The 16164-nt window shown below is 48.5% G+C and overlaps 1 protein-coding gene across 6 annotated transcripts in view; it reads left to right on the forward strand.

The window, feature by feature from the left end:
* The window catches only part of FLNB (filamin B), a 143289-nt gene that overhangs the window by 99903 nt on the left and 27222 nt on the right, over positions 1-16164 (forward strand). The window contains exons 23-31 of one of the 6 annotated variants that reach the window (XM_045990981.1): positions 441-603; positions 1746-1906; positions 5916-6083; positions 7278-7370; positions 8140-8263; positions 9433-9589; positions 10636-10825; positions 12661-12908; positions 15458-15529. In XM_045990981.1, coding sequence (XP_045846937.1) covers positions 441-603; positions 1746-1906; positions 5916-6083; positions 7278-7370; positions 8140-8263; positions 9433-9589; positions 10636-10825; positions 12661-12908; positions 15458-15529 — 1376 coding nt within the window. The remainder of the gene's footprint in view (positions 1-440; positions 604-1745; positions 1907-5915; positions 6084-7277; positions 7371-8139; positions 8264-9432; positions 9590-10635; positions 10826-12660; positions 12909-15457; positions 15530-16164) is intronic. The other 5 variants (XM_045990982.1, XM_045990983.1, XM_045990985.1 and 2 more) reach the window with 5 other exon arrangements.

Raw genomic sequence — 16164 nt, forward strand, 5'->3', positions numbered from 1 at the left:
AAGGCACTATATATTTTCATTACCTGGGTATATGATTCCTGTAAATATTCCAGTCTAGACATAGTCAATCTCTTTATGTAGGTGCATGTATATTGTGTTTCATGGATTTCCCTTTGTCTTTTGGCTAATGACGGGTGGAAGTTTTTCCAAATCAGAATAGTGCGTTTAAGATGACTAACTTCAGTACAGTCTTCGTGATACTTGCTTGGGGGAGAGGCCCTCTGCATATGTAATATCTGTTGGGGAGGGAGGGCTGTGTGGCTGCCAGGTGAACAGAAAGCATTAAATAAATAGGTACATTTTAAAAAAATCAGATCATACCAATATTGTACTATTTCTTTAACCTGCTTGTTTCCAGTAACACGGGATGGCGGGTCGATGTGAGCCCTGCTTGAAACCCGGCAGGAGAGTCTTAAATTTCTGTTTGTCATTTTGAACAGGTCTCCACATAGTGGAGGTGACATACGATGATGTACCCATCCCAAATAGTCCCTTCAAAGTGGCTGTAACCGAAGGCTGCCAGCCGTCTCGGGTTCAGGCCCAAGGACCCGGACTGAAAGAGGCCTTTACCAACAAACCCAATGTCTTCACCGTAGTTACCAGGTGAGCAAGGCGCTGGGGTCTGTGTGTTGACTCTGAAAGGAGTAACCCTGGGTGGTTTGTTTGTTTATTTTTTGCCTTCTTGCTTTCTTTTTTCTTTTTTATTCAAATTCAGCTAATTAACATACAGTGTATTATTAGTTTCAGAGGTAGAGGTCAGTGATTCATCAGTCTCATACAGTACCCAGTGCTCATTACGTCACGTGCCCTCCTTCATGCCCCTATCTGAAGGGGTTGGTTTGGACGCCTGGGTGGCTCAGCCTGTCAAGCATCTGCCTTCAGCTCAGGTCATGATCCCAGGGTCCTGGGATCGAGTCCCACATTAAGCTCCCTGCTGAATGAAGGGCTTGCTTCTCTCTCCTTCTGCTGCTCCCTCTGCTTGTTCTCTCTCTCTCTGTCAAATAAATAAAATGTTCAAAAAATTTCTTAAATAAGAGTTGGGTTTTTTTTTAATTTAAAGATTTTATTTATTTATTTGAGAGAGAGGGAGAGTACACGAGTGGTGGGAAGGACAGAGGGAAAAGCAGACTCAAGCAGAGTCCCTGCTGAGCAAGGAGACAGATGCAGGACTCGATCCCAGGACCCCGGGATCACAACCTGAGCAGAAGGCAGACACTTAACTGGGTGAGCCACACAGGAGCCCCTCTGAAGGAGTTTTTATGGGTATATTCTGCATATGTGTCCTGGTCTCCCAACTTTGGGAGGCTTTTTTTTTTTTTTTTTTTCATGGTCTGTGAGGCATTTGCTTTGTAGAGACTTTTATGCTACGGAGAGAGGACAGGTATACCTCAGGAAGTACCAGAATCCCCTCGGTTACAGTCATAAGATGGCTAAGCAAACCAGAATGAGATGGCAGCTCCTTAACTTGATAATGCAGAAACATACAGCCAATTTCATGGTTAAGTGAAGTATTAGAAGGAGTCCTACTAGAATGGGTCACAGATGCAATTAGATATGAAAAACCAATGAAGGATAAGCATTGGAAAGGAGGGGTCAGAGCCGTCTGTCTGACATCGTTGAAATTTTCAGCAGTTGGGTCAGATTGGCTTCGTGGGATTATTTATAGAGATTTTAAATAATTCTGGCAATAAGCAGACGAGCATGAAGCACTTGTCCCACTTCACTCTCTCTTCCACCCTTTCCAGAGGGGCAGGCATTGGTGGGCTCGGCATAACCGTCGAGGGACCATCTGAGTCCAAGATCAACTGCAGAGATAATAAAGATGGAAGCTGTAGTGCTGAGTACATCCCCTTTGCTCCGGGGGATTATGACGTTAACATCACATATGGAGGAGCCCACATCCCTGGTAAGCGATCCTGCAGAAATGTGCCCAGAGAGTAATGGATTTGGCATGAAAGCAGGTTTTGTCTTGCTCATGTCTGAGTGGGAAAGAGAGTCTGATACTTGCAGGAGGTGCAGAGGAAGAACTTCTCCTTATGGCTGCATCTCCCAAGAATATCCCAGCTCCCAGTAGGACTGGTAACTGGCAGAACGCCTTGGCTTGGCATTTGGACTAGGAATCATTCACATGTTGGAGGACCCACTATTTAATATAAGGGAGAGCTGTTTTTGTTTTGTTTTGTTTTGTTTTGTTTTGTTTTGTTTTGTTTTACAAAGCTGAAAATCTCCACTTTATTTTGTGATTGGTTCTTCTTTACCTTATACCTGTTCTCTTATTTTCTGCTATTTGTGGATAGTCCTGGTAGACAAAAGAGACCCACAAACTCCAATTCTTATTTATTAATATCTTTTCTATTTCGTGATGTAGTATATACGCCTGCTGTAAAGCAGGGTCTGTCAAGTGCTTGGCTGGCATGGTCAGTGGAGCGTGCAACTCTTAATCTTGGGGTTTTGCGTTTGAGCCCCACATTGGGTGTAGAGGGATTACATAAAAATAAAATCTTTAAAACAAAACAAAACAAAACTAAGGTTTGTCCTCTTCAGCACCACTGACATTTTTGGGTGGGATAATTCTTTGTTGTTGGGAGGAGGGGGGCTATCCTGTGCATTGTAGGGCATTTAGTAGTATTCCAAACCACCCCCTTCATTTTGGGACAACCAAAAATGTCTCTAGATATTGGCAAGTGTCCACTCTGGGACAAAATCACCTCTAGTTGAGAACCTCTGCTACACTGATTGAAACAATGAGAAATACATGACTTAAGTAGTGAAGGGCCCTCCAACTTTCGTGCTTTAGGGGGAAGACTCTCCATCGGTTCTGGTCTGTTTATTTAATGAAACAGTTGCCTTTCCGCACACATTTGGCTGGGTCGATGACCCTGTGGTGTGGACACAAGGACCCTGGGGGCTGCCTCTGAGTCAGCCTGTGCCTTGTCTTGGGTATGGTGAGAAAGGGGGCAGAACCCCAGCCCAGGACTCCTGGGGCAGGAAGAGCCTCAGATGGGTCAGGGTTATTGCCCCCAAAGCCATAAGCCGGGATAACACTGAGGAGGAAGGAACAGACTTGAGGAGCTTGCTTCTGGGTTTCTGGAATGACTCCCAGAAGCTGGAGTGTGTGCATTGACTAAATGCTTTCCTGAATCTGTAGGCATTTCCTCCTTATGACATGCCTACGTGCACACAGACTCACTCTTCCTCTCCCATTGGTCAGAAAACCCAGACATTCAGCTCAAATGAATGCTACTCAGATATTCATTTAAGCCTTAATTTTGTGAAGGCTTAGATTTTTCTTTGAAGACTTCAAAAGAAAAACTAAATTGGTGAATTTCTCCTCCAACTTGTCTTTGCAGCTGATCACAGATTTTTAAATTCTTATCAGCACTAGGCAAGGGGAATTCAGCATGGACAAGACAGTCAGAGCTCTTGTGCTCCGGGAACTTCCTGTCTGGTGTTGATGCAGCTTCTTGTGATTACTGCTACCAGGAAAGAACAGGGCCCACTGACAGAGGACAGAGCCATGGTTTTGGGGGAGCTTGGCAGTTCTGCAGTGGGAGGGACGGGAGAGGAGAGTGCAGAGGACAGGTGGACGGCTGCTGTTGGGAAAGATGACATGGTGGCTGCAAGCCCGCGGGTAGCATTGAGAAGAGCCTCTCTTCGTGGAGACAACAACACTTCTTACCTCATTGGGAAGGTCTGGCTGATCCTTTCAGCTTGGGAATTCCCCTCACAGAGGAGGGTGAGGGTTTGGATCCCTATGGCTGACCCGGGAGCGTGAAGCAGGTGGTCATCTTTGAGAAGTCCAGTAAAAAGAGACCCATTTGGAGTTTTCTCATCAGAGGTAGATGATACGTCCATGTTTCAGATTCTCTGTAGCCGCTCAGAGCATAATGGCAGCTTCTCCCAGATCCCAGGCCCTTCCCCGGGTGGTTAGTTAGTAAAGTGTAGGTTGGTTTCTTAGTTTGGGCCTCTTAGTAAGTAAGGCAACTCGTGAGGTATTGCTGTGAAACACTTGGTAACCTGCTGGCTTCTCATTTGCTTTCATGGGAATTCTTGTCAGTTAAACATTAGTCCAGTGTTTCCTGGCCTGGTGCAAAGCCCTAGTGGGGCTGTTTTTGACAAGGTTTGCTGTCCTCCCCGCTGTGGCACACTGGTTTCCCTTGCTGGGCCAGTTGTGGTTGGCCGGTGGTGGCTTTTAGATCAACTGGATCCACTGGGAAAAGCACATCAGGAGAAAGAGCTGCTGTGGCTGGTTTTCGATGTCTGACCAGGGCCCGGAACGGGGTGGCAGGGAACGCTTGGTATCTGCCACCGGGGGTCTAAAGTTCCCTTGCTAGTTCTGGCTGCCCTCATGCTGTGTGCAGACACCTTCCAGTGGAAGCTCTGACTTGGAGATCGGCCTCAGAGGTCGTCCATCACCACCACCTGCTGACACTGAATGTCCCCTGTGACATGAAGCTCCCTTACGTTTGTTTCCCTAAACCCCAGCCTGGAGGGTGACGTTTGTCTTGGCTAGGTCGGCCATTTATTTCAGTTAGCTGAAAAACTGGATGCCATCGAAACCCAGCTGTCGTTAAAGAGCCAAGGCCTCTGTTCTTTGTGTGATCTTGTAATTTACCACTGTATTCCACAACAGATGAATTTGGGGGGATGCAAAGCAGAAGACACCTGAGTTTGTGTGTCAGTTAGAAGTCATTAATTTTGCCAGCCTCCTTGGGAGCACAAGGACTCCTCCTCACAGCAAGAGGTGCACGTCCCCCCTTGGCAATGGACTTGGTTGCCCGAGGAGGCATGGTGCTGGGGACCCTGAGGTTCCTGTTTCTGGCTCACCTCAGCAGAGGTCTTACTTAGTCCCCTTGGTGGGGGAATCCCATGAGGGGCCCCGGCCCAACTCTAGTTATTCTCTTTAGTGCTTCTCTTGCAAATCCTGATCACACAGCATTTTTTGTTTCCTTGGACTTTTTTTTTTTTTTTTTTTAAAGATTTTGTTACTTATTTGGGAGAGCGAGCATGCAAGTGCACAGAGGGAGAGGGAAGCTGATGCAGGGCTCAATTCCAGAACCCCAAGATGATGACCTGAACCAAAGGCAGATGCTTAACTGACCGAGCCACGCAGGTGCCCCTGTTTACCCTTGGTCTTTAAAACCAGTGCCCTCAAAAGAGTTGGAGGCTCCCAGTGCCACCTGTGGGGTCAGCCATGCAGGAGGACCACAGCTGATGACGGACAATCAGGGAGAAAGCAAGGCTTCACCCAATGGCCAGGGAACCAAGCAGGCCATTTGTGGTGGGAAGGGGCAGGCTACGTTGTAGGGGAAGGACTCCGAGAAGCCTCAGGAGAGGTTTGGGGAGAGCGTATTAGATGCAGGCTGGAAGGACTCCCAACCTCTGCAACCCCCTGTACTCCTTCCTTCCACCCCTGGGCGTCCTCCTTCAGCGCCTTCGACAGCCTGTGCTCTCCCTAACCTCCAGGGCCCTGTACCCGCCCATCACTGTGCTTGAAACCCCCTCCATCCGCTTCCCTGGGTGCTATTTGCTCACTTTCTTGTCTCAGGTTAGCTGTCCCTGGAGAGCTTCCTCTGGCCACCTGAAGACCAGATTCGTTGCCTTCTAAGTGTTCTACTAATGCTTGTACGTGGCTCCGGCCTCTGTTGAATGTGACATCACAGCTGCCTGTTTGCCCCCTTCTCCTGCACTGTGGGTTCCTCCAGGCCCATGAAGCACTCTGGGCCCGGCTCGTGGCCTGATGCCTGCCCATGGTGGGTGCGTGTGGGAACACACACAGCCAGGCAGGAGGCCCTGACTGAGGTCCAAACAGCGGAGGGCCCCGGGGGAGCTGTGGGGCAGTTCTGGGCACACACGAGGCAAGGTCGTCTGTCACTAGGAGAGCTGTGCTCAGGATCCTGTGACTTCTTCTCCAGGCAGTCCCTTCAGAGTTCCTGTGAAGGATGTCGTGGACCCTAGCAAGGTCAAGGTTGCTGGCCCCGGGCTGGGCTCTGGTGTCCGAGCCCGCATCTCACAGTCCTTTACAGTAGACAGCAGCAAGGCTGGCCTGGCTCCTCTGGAAGTGAGGGTCCTGGGCCCACGAGGTGAGTGCGTCCTGCCAACCCTCTCGTCACAGGTGAGGGCAGCCGTGACCCAGTGGGCACTTGACTTTTGAGTTTGGTCATGAACTTAAAATTAAATTTGCTAAATTACTTTATTGCTCTGTATTCTAGCTAAACAGAAGAAGTGCCTGCTTTTATTTTTTATTTTTAAATATTGTGTTTATATATTTTGGGAGAGACAGAGTGTGCGCGCACACTTGTGAGTGGAGGGGGAAGGGCAGAGGCACAGGGAGAGACAGAACCTCAAGCAGACTTGTGCAGAGCACGGAACATTGTCATGATCCTGCAATCAAGACCTGAGTCGAAATCAAGAGTTGGATGCTTAACCGACTGAGCCACCCAGATGCCCCGAAGCTCCTGCTTTTAGAAAGCAGGCAGACCTCCTATTTCTCTAGTGGTCTCTTCCCCCGTTTAATAATACGGCTCTAAATGCCTTTTTCAGTTTTCACTTAAGTAGTGAGATGAAGCAAGTAGTGCTTGTGCTCTCATATGCATGTGTCCGCCTTTGTGAGGTGACTGAGGTCTGGAGTTTGGGTGGGTGATAGATAGATAGAGGTGATAACTCTCCTTGAGGTGCCTTGGTGCCCATGTGCAACACACCCCAACTTTCTGGAAATGACAGATACGCAACCCTTGTGACATGGCTTTTGTCATTGTCCCCACTTCCTGGAGGGAGAGGGTCTCTTGGGAAATGGCCTTTGTTGACAATTCGGCCTGTCCTATTGGCAGCCTAGAACTGGGGTTTGGTATGACTAGCAGGCCATTTTGGGACAAAGTCCTGCAGTGCATTGAAATTTACCTTATTTGGTAGGCAATCACATTTCCTCTTCCGGCACTGAAAATGTGCATTCTCTCCTTAATTTCTTAAGTTATCTGGATTTTTCCCTGGTGATGTGTTCTTGGCTTTATAGAAGTGGCAAGTAGGGGCTTCCTTCTTTGAAGAGGAACTTTCTACTTAATGGGGTTCAGCAAGAGGTTATGCCTTTTGAAGCTCAGGGCAGATGTAGTTTGAGGGAAATGAGGTCATGGGGCTGGAATCTGATTCTGCATAGTTACTGAGCTTTAAGACCTGTGTGTGTGTGAGAGAGAGAGACGGAGGGAGGGAGGCTTTACTTACGTATCTACTCCTATTATATTATTATGGAGGACTCAGAAGTAACAGCCTTTTAATTTTAGCTGATGAAATGGATTCCCAGTCTTGGCGCAGCCCCTTGAAAGCCATTTCAGAGTTCTTTAAAGGTGACCCGAAGGGTGACTTTACGGAGACAGGTTTGCATTTTCCTATTGGCTGCTGCTCTATTTTATGTGACCTGAATGCCTGTTGCTGCCCTCACCCCCAAAATTGCCTGGTTCCTGCCTCATCTGCTTTGCTTAATGAGCAGCCTACCCTCAGTCGACCCATCCCCGATGCTCATGGCCAGAACTGGGATCTAGAATCTACTAACGCAATGCATGCCTTGATTATGCTTTAACACAGTCTCTAGCTGACCCCTGCAGGCATCACTTTAAAGATCCTCCCACCCCATGGAATGGGCACCCTCACCTGCCCTGCACTTAACACCCAGCCTGCTGGCATCCTACTGGTCTGTGCTCTAAGGTGGCCATCCGTTTGCTTGGCCAGTCCATTGGCTAACTTCTACTCTTCAGAGTTGTGGGCTCTTTGACCCTTCCTCAGCTATAGAGTAAAATTCCCACATCCCAAGCATGCCTCACCAGCTTGGAAGGGGATAGCATGCCTGCAACATGCATCTTCACACTAGCATGGCAGTCTCCTTAATTGCACTCGAGGGTCGACTGAGTGTACTTCAGCCTGCAGAAAGCTAAAGGTGTCTCTTGGGGTCATTTCTGCAACCATGAATTGGGGATCCTGTCTCCTGTGATTTCTTGGGCCACTGATTATGGCCTCCCCTGCCTTTATGTTTTTTCTCATTGGAAACCAATAGGTCTTGGGATGAATGTGATCCTATTTCAAACTCAGCCCAGGGTGGAGTGAAGGAGAGTCTACACAGTTCCTCAGATATCTCATTTCTGTTCCCAGGCCTGGTGGAGCCAGTGAACGTAGTGGACAATGGGGATGGCACACATACAGTGACCTACACGCCATCCCAGGAAGGGCCTTACATGGTCTCAGTTAAATATGCTGATGAAGAGATACCTCGTAGGTAAGCTTCTGACACTTACGGAAGGGGGTCCAAACCAGCCTGAACTCCAGCCCTCTGAAGGTTTGGCCAGCACTGTCCTGGTGACCTGTTCATCCATTCATTTATCCAACTACCCATCCATCCATCCATCCATCCATCCATCCGTCCAACCAACCATCCATCCATCCATCTAACCAACCATCCATCCATCCATCTACCCATCTATCCACCCATCCATCCACCCATCCACCCATCTGTCTATCCGTCTGCCCACCCAACTTCCTCATCAGCAGGTATCAATGAGAACCTGCAGGCTATCTGTGCATGGGTGTTAGAACACACTAGCCTTGATATCTGTGGCTGCTTCTCTCGATATCCTGTATCCCCCTGCTTTGTTCCTTTTGGCCATCTTTAATTTAAAGATGAGCTGAAATTAAGGAGTTGGGAATCTTTGAAGAAACAAGGAATGTGTTATTTCATCAACGTCTTCTTTCTGATGACCTTGCAAGTAGTTCTCTGATGAGGGCAAAGATTTTTACTTTTTTACTTCTTTACTTGAGGATTTGGTTGACAGTATATTCCTGGAAGGTATTGGATAGAAACGTCGTTCCTCATTCACATTAATATGAAATGTTGCTATGTATGTTCTTTGTCTGTCAGGACAGCCTCCAAAGGATTCTTTTCATACTCCATAAGATGAAAAGAATTTACCCAAACCCCAATATATGTTTTATATAGAGATACACATATAGCTCTAGGTATGTAGAAATATATAATTTATAAATTACATTTATGTATTACTTTGCTAATAGGTAGTTCACCATCTAAAGCGTGCTAAAAATAGAAGAGGATGAGATAAGACATTAATTTTATTATTTCAACATTGTTTCCTAATTCCAACAGTCTCTTCCCATTTTGGTGACCATTTTCTTAGCATAACAAAAGCGCATTAACTGTGTCTCCCAAACCAAGTGAAGGATTAGTGTGTATCCCATGGTGTGGACTCAGGGAAAGCATATGATGGTTACATGCTTGTAAATTTCTGTTAGACTTAAGGTACGTAAGGCACTTGCTGTCTTACCTTCTGTAGAAATCCTTCCTCTCAAGCCCAGTCTCTTTGTGTAAGAGAGATCAAATGTAGCTGGTTGATGGTATCAGCACTCACCCGGGATGTGTATGTGTCTTTCAAGTCCCTTCAAGGTCAAGGTCCTTCCCACATATGATGCCAGCAAAGTGACGGCCAGTGGCCCTGGCCTCAGTTCCTATGGCGTGCCTGCCAGTCTGCCTGTGGAGTTTGCAATTGATGCCAGAGATGCTGGGGAAGGCCTGCTTGCTGTTCAGATCACGGTAACTTTGAGTTATTTTCTAGAGTCAAATTGGATTAATGAAGACCTAACTTCCTGGTCCGGGATAAGAATAAGATTTTAATAACCAATTTTTGGCCTGATGCAAATGTTTGATGGTCTCCCCCCCACTCACCCCGCCAACTGGACAGCCAGTCATTGTGCAAGAAAACAGACATGCTGCCTGAGTGAGAGGTCTGAAGGTGTAGCTCCAAGTACCACATTTGGATGAATCTCCTATACTTTGATCTCTATTGTATCTGTTCTTCTGCTTTTGTTTTAAAATGTTTTAAATTACTCATCAGATTAGTTAAGACTAGGTTGCACTGTATATCACAATACCCCGGCAAATGAGACTGGCTCTAACTCGTGGGATTAAACTCTGGTGAAGGAAGCCGGGAGGCAAGCCGTCTGGGTACAGTGTGGCTCGGCAAGGAAGCCGGCTCCAGCTCTCCGCTCCTCCGTCCTAGCATGTGGCTTCTGTCCTGAGGTTTCCTCTTGGACCGCAAGCTGATGCACGTGGCAGGCCACAAGGAGAAGGAAGGGCAGAAGGGGAAAGGGGACCTTCAACTCAATCAGCAGTCTCGACCAGCTCTGTGTGACTTCCACTTCCCTCTCATTTACTGGAACTTTGTCACAAGTCCCAAGGCCATACCTAGGGGCAGAGTTTGCTAGCAAGTGGGAGCAGTGCCCCCAGCCAAGGACTGGGAGCTTTTTACTAACGGGAAGAGGGAGAGTGGATGTGGTAACACAGGAGCAGGGATCTTGGCCCCCTTGTCTCCCTGCATTTCGTTCGATTCAGAGCTGAATCAGTTCTTATTTACTTGACCGTAAAATTCCTGAAAATTGACAATGTCCGTATGGTGTGACCCTCTCCCCTCCCTACCCACCCCCAAAACAAGATTATAATTAAGATTGTGTTAAGCCATTAATTCTGTCTGCTCTGGAAAAGAGACACCAATGAATAAACAAAATGTGTCTCGTTTTCCCATGAGTGGTCTCTACATCTTGATGACAAAATCCTAAATAGCATTTCTCTGTGCTTCACAGGACCAAGAGGGAAAACCCAAAAGAGCCATCGTCCATGACAATGAAGATGGCACATACGCCGTCACCTACATCCCTGACAAGACTGGACGCTATATGATTGGGGTCACCTATGGGGGGGACGACATCCCATTGTCTCCCTACCGCATCCGGGCCACACAGACGGGAGATGCCAGCAAGTGCCTGGCCACGGGTGAGTGGGGGCTTTGGAGTCAGAAAGCCAGGGGCCAGCCCTTCTCTGCCACTCAGTGGCTGTGTGATTAGGGCAAGTTGCTCAGCCACTCTGAGCTTGGGTCAAACTTAGATGGAAGCTCTTTCTGAATTTGAATTCAAGAAACTCTTCTCGAGATCAGAGACTGTTTCACGGGGTTATTGCAAAATTATATGAGGTCAGGCAGGAGAAATGCTTAGCACGGTGCCAGGCACATGGAAGCTGTTATTATGTTACTTTTGAAGTGGGTGCCTTTGTGGAGATTTCACCTGTGGTGGTAGGTCCCATGAAAAGCTGCAAATATATGCCTTTCCTTTCTTGAGGAGATGGTTTAATTTTTCAAGATTTATTTGAGCGCATTTCAGGTCAGCATTAGAGAAGTGTATTCGAGGATCTAGGTTTTTCCTCAGCACTTCAGCCTGTGCCTACGTCTCAGAATGTCTCCAGAAATATTTGAACATCACACCTCCTTCAGTTTCTGAGACACGACCGAGACCGTCACAGGCCCTTCATTTCTAAGAACAGCTCTTGTTAACCCTGATGCTGTTCCAGCAGATTTCAAAACATGAATCCCCATCTCTGAAATGAAACAGATTGGCATCTCTTTAAATTCAGCGTAGGTCCAACCTGGATGTGTTCTGTTTCTCTCATATCTTAGCTTGTTCTGAATGGAGGAAAAATTTCTGGCTTTTAAAGCAAGTTGTAAACTGCTCAGCTTGGCGATTTGGGGCTCAAACCCTGGGAAATTTTGAACCACTGGCCAATCCAACCCCCTACCTCCTAGGTCTGTGCTATCTGCCAGGAATGATTGGATTGCCTTGACTAACCTGGGGCATGATAATACTGGGTGGGGACTGACTCCTTGCTCTCCAGGCTCTATTCCCTCCCTTGCTGGGGCAGAATCCTGAACAGGATACTTGCTCAGCCTGAGGACTCCGGGAGGCCACTGTTCTCTGTAGTTCAGAGCCTTCCAGACTGGCCCCAGGCTCCCTTCTACTACTCCCGCTCTGAACAATATGTTTTTAGCACGCTCTGTTGCTTCTACACCCTTTGCATTTTTTTGTTTTTTTGTTTTTTGGGGGTTTTTTGCCAACATGCTTTTTGGTCACTCATCTGCACTCCCTGATGTGTGGAACCTGTGTAAAGGGTGCCCCCAGTCAGACAGAGAGAGACTGGTCATGGTTCGGGGACAGAGGTGGGAAGTTTGCTCTAGCCAGCCGTGCCTGTGCTTCAGAATTCAGCCATTCCCCTTTTCTCACCTCTGTCAGTATGGCAATGCTAGGATACAAAATCCTAGAACTTCTTTATAGAGATGTGCTATGGGACACTTCTCTAAAGCACGGCTGACTGTTTTTTCTGTAACTGAGTGTTCCTACAGCACATTGAGCATCGTTCTTGGTGTCTGGCCTGCAAACGTCTGCCTGTTCATGATGAACAGCCGACAGCAGAGATCGTGCGTGGTCCACTGTTGTGTGTACCTGGCCCTCAAGGAAGTGCCTGTTGTATGTCTGCTTGGGGAAGTTGACCATCCCCTCAGACCCTGAATGCTGGCAAGCTGGGTCTGACATCGGTTGACACTCCCAGCTTTTCTCCTAAGTACTAGAGCGCACCACCCCCCCAAGAGCAGCCCCTTCCCCCGACCCCCGGGGGTCTCCAGGACTGCCCTGTGTGTGTGGTGGCCATCAAAGGTCTGGCATGGACAGATGCAGACTCTGCACCAATGCAGACTCTGCACCAATGCATACTTTGTTCTGGGGTCCCCAGGGCTGCTCTCTGTGGCTGGAGCTTCTAGTCTCTTCTCCGGAACTGTTCTCCAGGTCCTGGAATTGCCTCCACCGTGAAAACTGGCGAGGAAGTGGGCTTTGTGGTGGACGCCAAGACCGCTGGGAAAGGGAAGGTGACCTGCACGGTTCTGACCCCCGACGGCACCGAGGCTGAGGCCGATGTCATCGAGAATGAGGATGGCACCTACGACATCTTCTACACAGCCGCCAAGCCAGGCACCTATGTCATCTACGTGCGCTTTGGTGGCGTCGATATCCCCAACAGCCCCTTCACTGTCATGGTAAGCCACATTCCTTCCTTGAGTGCCCTGGTCTGACAGAAAAGCTAACAGCTGCCATCTGTTAAATCCTGGCTAGAACATCCCCTCCACGTTTTTTTCTTTAAAAATTTTTTTCTTAAGCAGTCATGACCTTGTTGAGTCCTAGAGTAATTTCTAGAAATCTGGAGGTTCTTGGCTGTTAGAGTTTTTAAGGAATCTTATTGGCCATCGACGTATCCATCAGGCTAAGGGTCTTAGGCAGTGTCCTGGCCAAAGCCCAGTTCAGAAAGATATACTTGGACCAAAAAAAAAAAAAAAAAGGTGTGTAAGTAAGACAGCACAATTTTTTATTCTGCTAGCTCTTTCTCCTCCCTCCTCCCTCATCTCAGCGGCCTGGAGGAGAGAGGTTCCTGATGCCGTTATGTCTGGAAACTTGACCCATATCCCCGGGACACAAAGTGCCTCCAGTTTTGTTTGGGAAAGACTGAGATTTTGCACAGGCCTAGGAAATAAGAACATGTAGAAGAAAGGGACACCATTATGGGCTAGAATAGTGAGGCTCCTTAGTTTTCAACAAGCGACTCTTGGACTCTCCTCTGATAATGAAGGTTCTTCAGTCAGGACAAGGTTAGAAACCTCATTTGACCCTTAAGCCAAGCATCATTGGCCCTCTTGCAGGTGAGGTGTGGGAACAAGGACCAGATTCAAGTTCACAGAGCCCAGCGTGCCTGCTGTGGACAGCTACTGAGGGCCCCTTACGCGGTGTCCTTCGATGCCATGGGCGGCAGCCATGCTTGTCCACAAAGTCCTTAGGCTTGAGTGACCTAGCCCCACGCACAGCCTGCAGAGCCCCTTCTGATGATTTCACTTCATGCAGCAACAGAGAAGGGACCCCCTTCCAAACAGAAGCCTGTGCCACACCTCCTTCCAAGCAGTCTCTCATTCGTTGTGTAGCTTTTTTCCCTTTCCATAGATGTTTATCTGTAAACATTCTGGCAGAGATCTGGAGGCTCTTTTTTGTCTCAGAGATGTAAGCGCCTCTCAACTTTGACACTTCATTTGGGAGTGTTCTTCTCCTTTGAAGGCAGAAAGAAATGCAGCTAGAGAGTTTCTGTCCTTCTTACTTCCCGAGAAGGGTCCCAGGTGTAATTTTAAGAATCTGTTTTAGTATATAGTGGGTTTTATGGGGTTGATTGGAACAGGGCAGTGTGGAAGAGCAGCCCCTGGGTAGAGGTCGTGACCTTGCAGGTGCAACGAGCTAGGATGGGTGAGGCGGGACCAAGTGAGAAAGTCAGTGTGGAAATACCAAGGGCCATTTTAGCTCCCGAGTCAGGGACCTAAAGGGGTCAGGGGCCAACAGATTCAGTGGGAATAAATGTCCCCTCAGCTGGGAGGTCACCTCTAGTACCTGGTTTGGGTCTTTATTCTCCCATGCCAAGCTCTCTCTAGCCTTACTTAGGTAGACTTTCTCTACATGTGGATTCTCTGCCTCCCTCTGCAGACTTGTGGCCAGAAGAACACGAGCACCCAGTACTGCCTTCAGAGCTCTTGTCTCAAGGAGCCCCAGCAGGCTGGTTCAGTTAAATAGATCACACAGCCACGGGTCTACCAGTGTATCTGCTCATCTCTTCCCCATTGAGAACTCCTGGGTCAAAGGCCATAGAGTGGCCACTGAAAGATCTTCGACTAGTGTGTCCCTGCATAGCTCCACCATGAGAGAGCCCTAGGAGGCAGGGATAGGGCTGTTCCAGATGGTGAAACTCTCCTTCTGCAGATGCTGAAATACACAAAGAGGAGTGAAGCAGGCATGTTGGTCTTCCTCCCAGCGGGAGGGCCTTTCGGCTCTTGCTGTTGATGATGGGAGAAGAGGGGGATCCCTCCCTTACCAGGTCGATTGGATCAGGAACATGAAGTCTGTGGTTTAAAAAAAAAAAAAAAAAGAATTTATAAAGGCTTTTAAAACATAAATAACATAACATAACATAACCATGGGCAGTTATCAAGTAACAGGAGACCTCTTTCCCAGTTCTGTGCCACAGAAGGGACTGGTGTTCCTTTTTCGCTGTTGGCAACAAAGCCATCAGCTTTATGCGCGGGTTGCCTCCTACCCAGTGCTTTTCAACTTGTCTCGGTCCCTCCGAGTGTCAGAGGTACCCTTCCCCTTTCATTCATCAGACTTCGTAGCTTTTTCAAGTGTACAGGTTTGCATAATTAGCAGACGTCCCTGGCAGGTGTTCTGGGTACCTCCAGGTTCCCAAACGACCACAAGCAGCCCGAGTAAAGAACCCTGCATGTATCACTGTAGACTCTGCAGCTAGCATTTCTCTGGGCCAGCTTCCTAGAAATGGGGTCATGGGTTTCAAGGGCATGTGGATTTGGCATTTGAAGGAAGGATGCCAGCTTGCTCTCCACAAGGCGAGGAAGGTTGTAGGCTCCCGCTAGAGTGAGTGGTTCCTGCTGTCTGAGACAGAACCATTGGGGAGGAAGCAGCCCTTGGGTTGTAGGACCTACTAAAGTAGCAGTGTCCCTTCCCTGTGATTCCCGACTAATCTCCATTTGCCACCAACCAGGCCACGGATGGGGAAGTCGAGGCTGTGGAGGAGGCTCCGGTAAATGCCTGTTCCCCCGGATTCAGGCCCTGGGTACACTTTTTTTTTTCCCCCCTTTTGGCATTTCTGTGTTTACTCAGCCTTCATTTCAGAAAGCTGCAGCCTGCTTCTGGGGATTGCTTAAGCCCTCTGGGTGTCCTGGTCATTGGTTTGCCCCCCCACTGATCAGTCCGTCACAATGATCCCCGCTTCCTCTGTAAAGAGACCCACCCGTGTCATCGTCTGCGCTCCACGAATCTCCAGCCATCATGTCTGTGATCACGCTCGGTGTCGTTTGTCTCTGCGGTTCAGAGAACACGGACTGTCCTCAACCCTCCTGCTGACTCGCACAGCCGCCCCTCGCACAGTTGGTTTCTGTTCAGGGGAGAACCACCCGCTGCTACTTTCTGCCACTTAAAACGCACCTTCTTTTCCAGGCCACAACTAAACCTTTCCAGGTGGAGCCTCTTGGGACCCACAGACATTGCTCCCTCTCACTTTCCCACTCCCCCGTGAGCCCTGCTGGGAATTCTGCAAGCAGAGCGCCTAGCGATCGTTAGCAATTGGCCAGCGTGAGTTCTCCAGTCCCCCAGGCTCTGCTTTGGCCCCGGGGCGTTAGACAGAGGCCATCCCGCATGGACGGCAGCCACATCCTCAGATCCCGGCTACACTGGCTTGCAGGATTCCCA

This window comes from Meles meles, chromosome 20 (genome assembly GCF_922984935.1).
Source record: "Meles meles chromosome 20, mMelMel3.1 paternal haplotype, whole genome shotgun sequence".
Taxonomy (NCBI): domain Eukaryota; kingdom Metazoa; phylum Chordata; class Mammalia; order Carnivora; family Mustelidae; genus Meles; species Meles meles.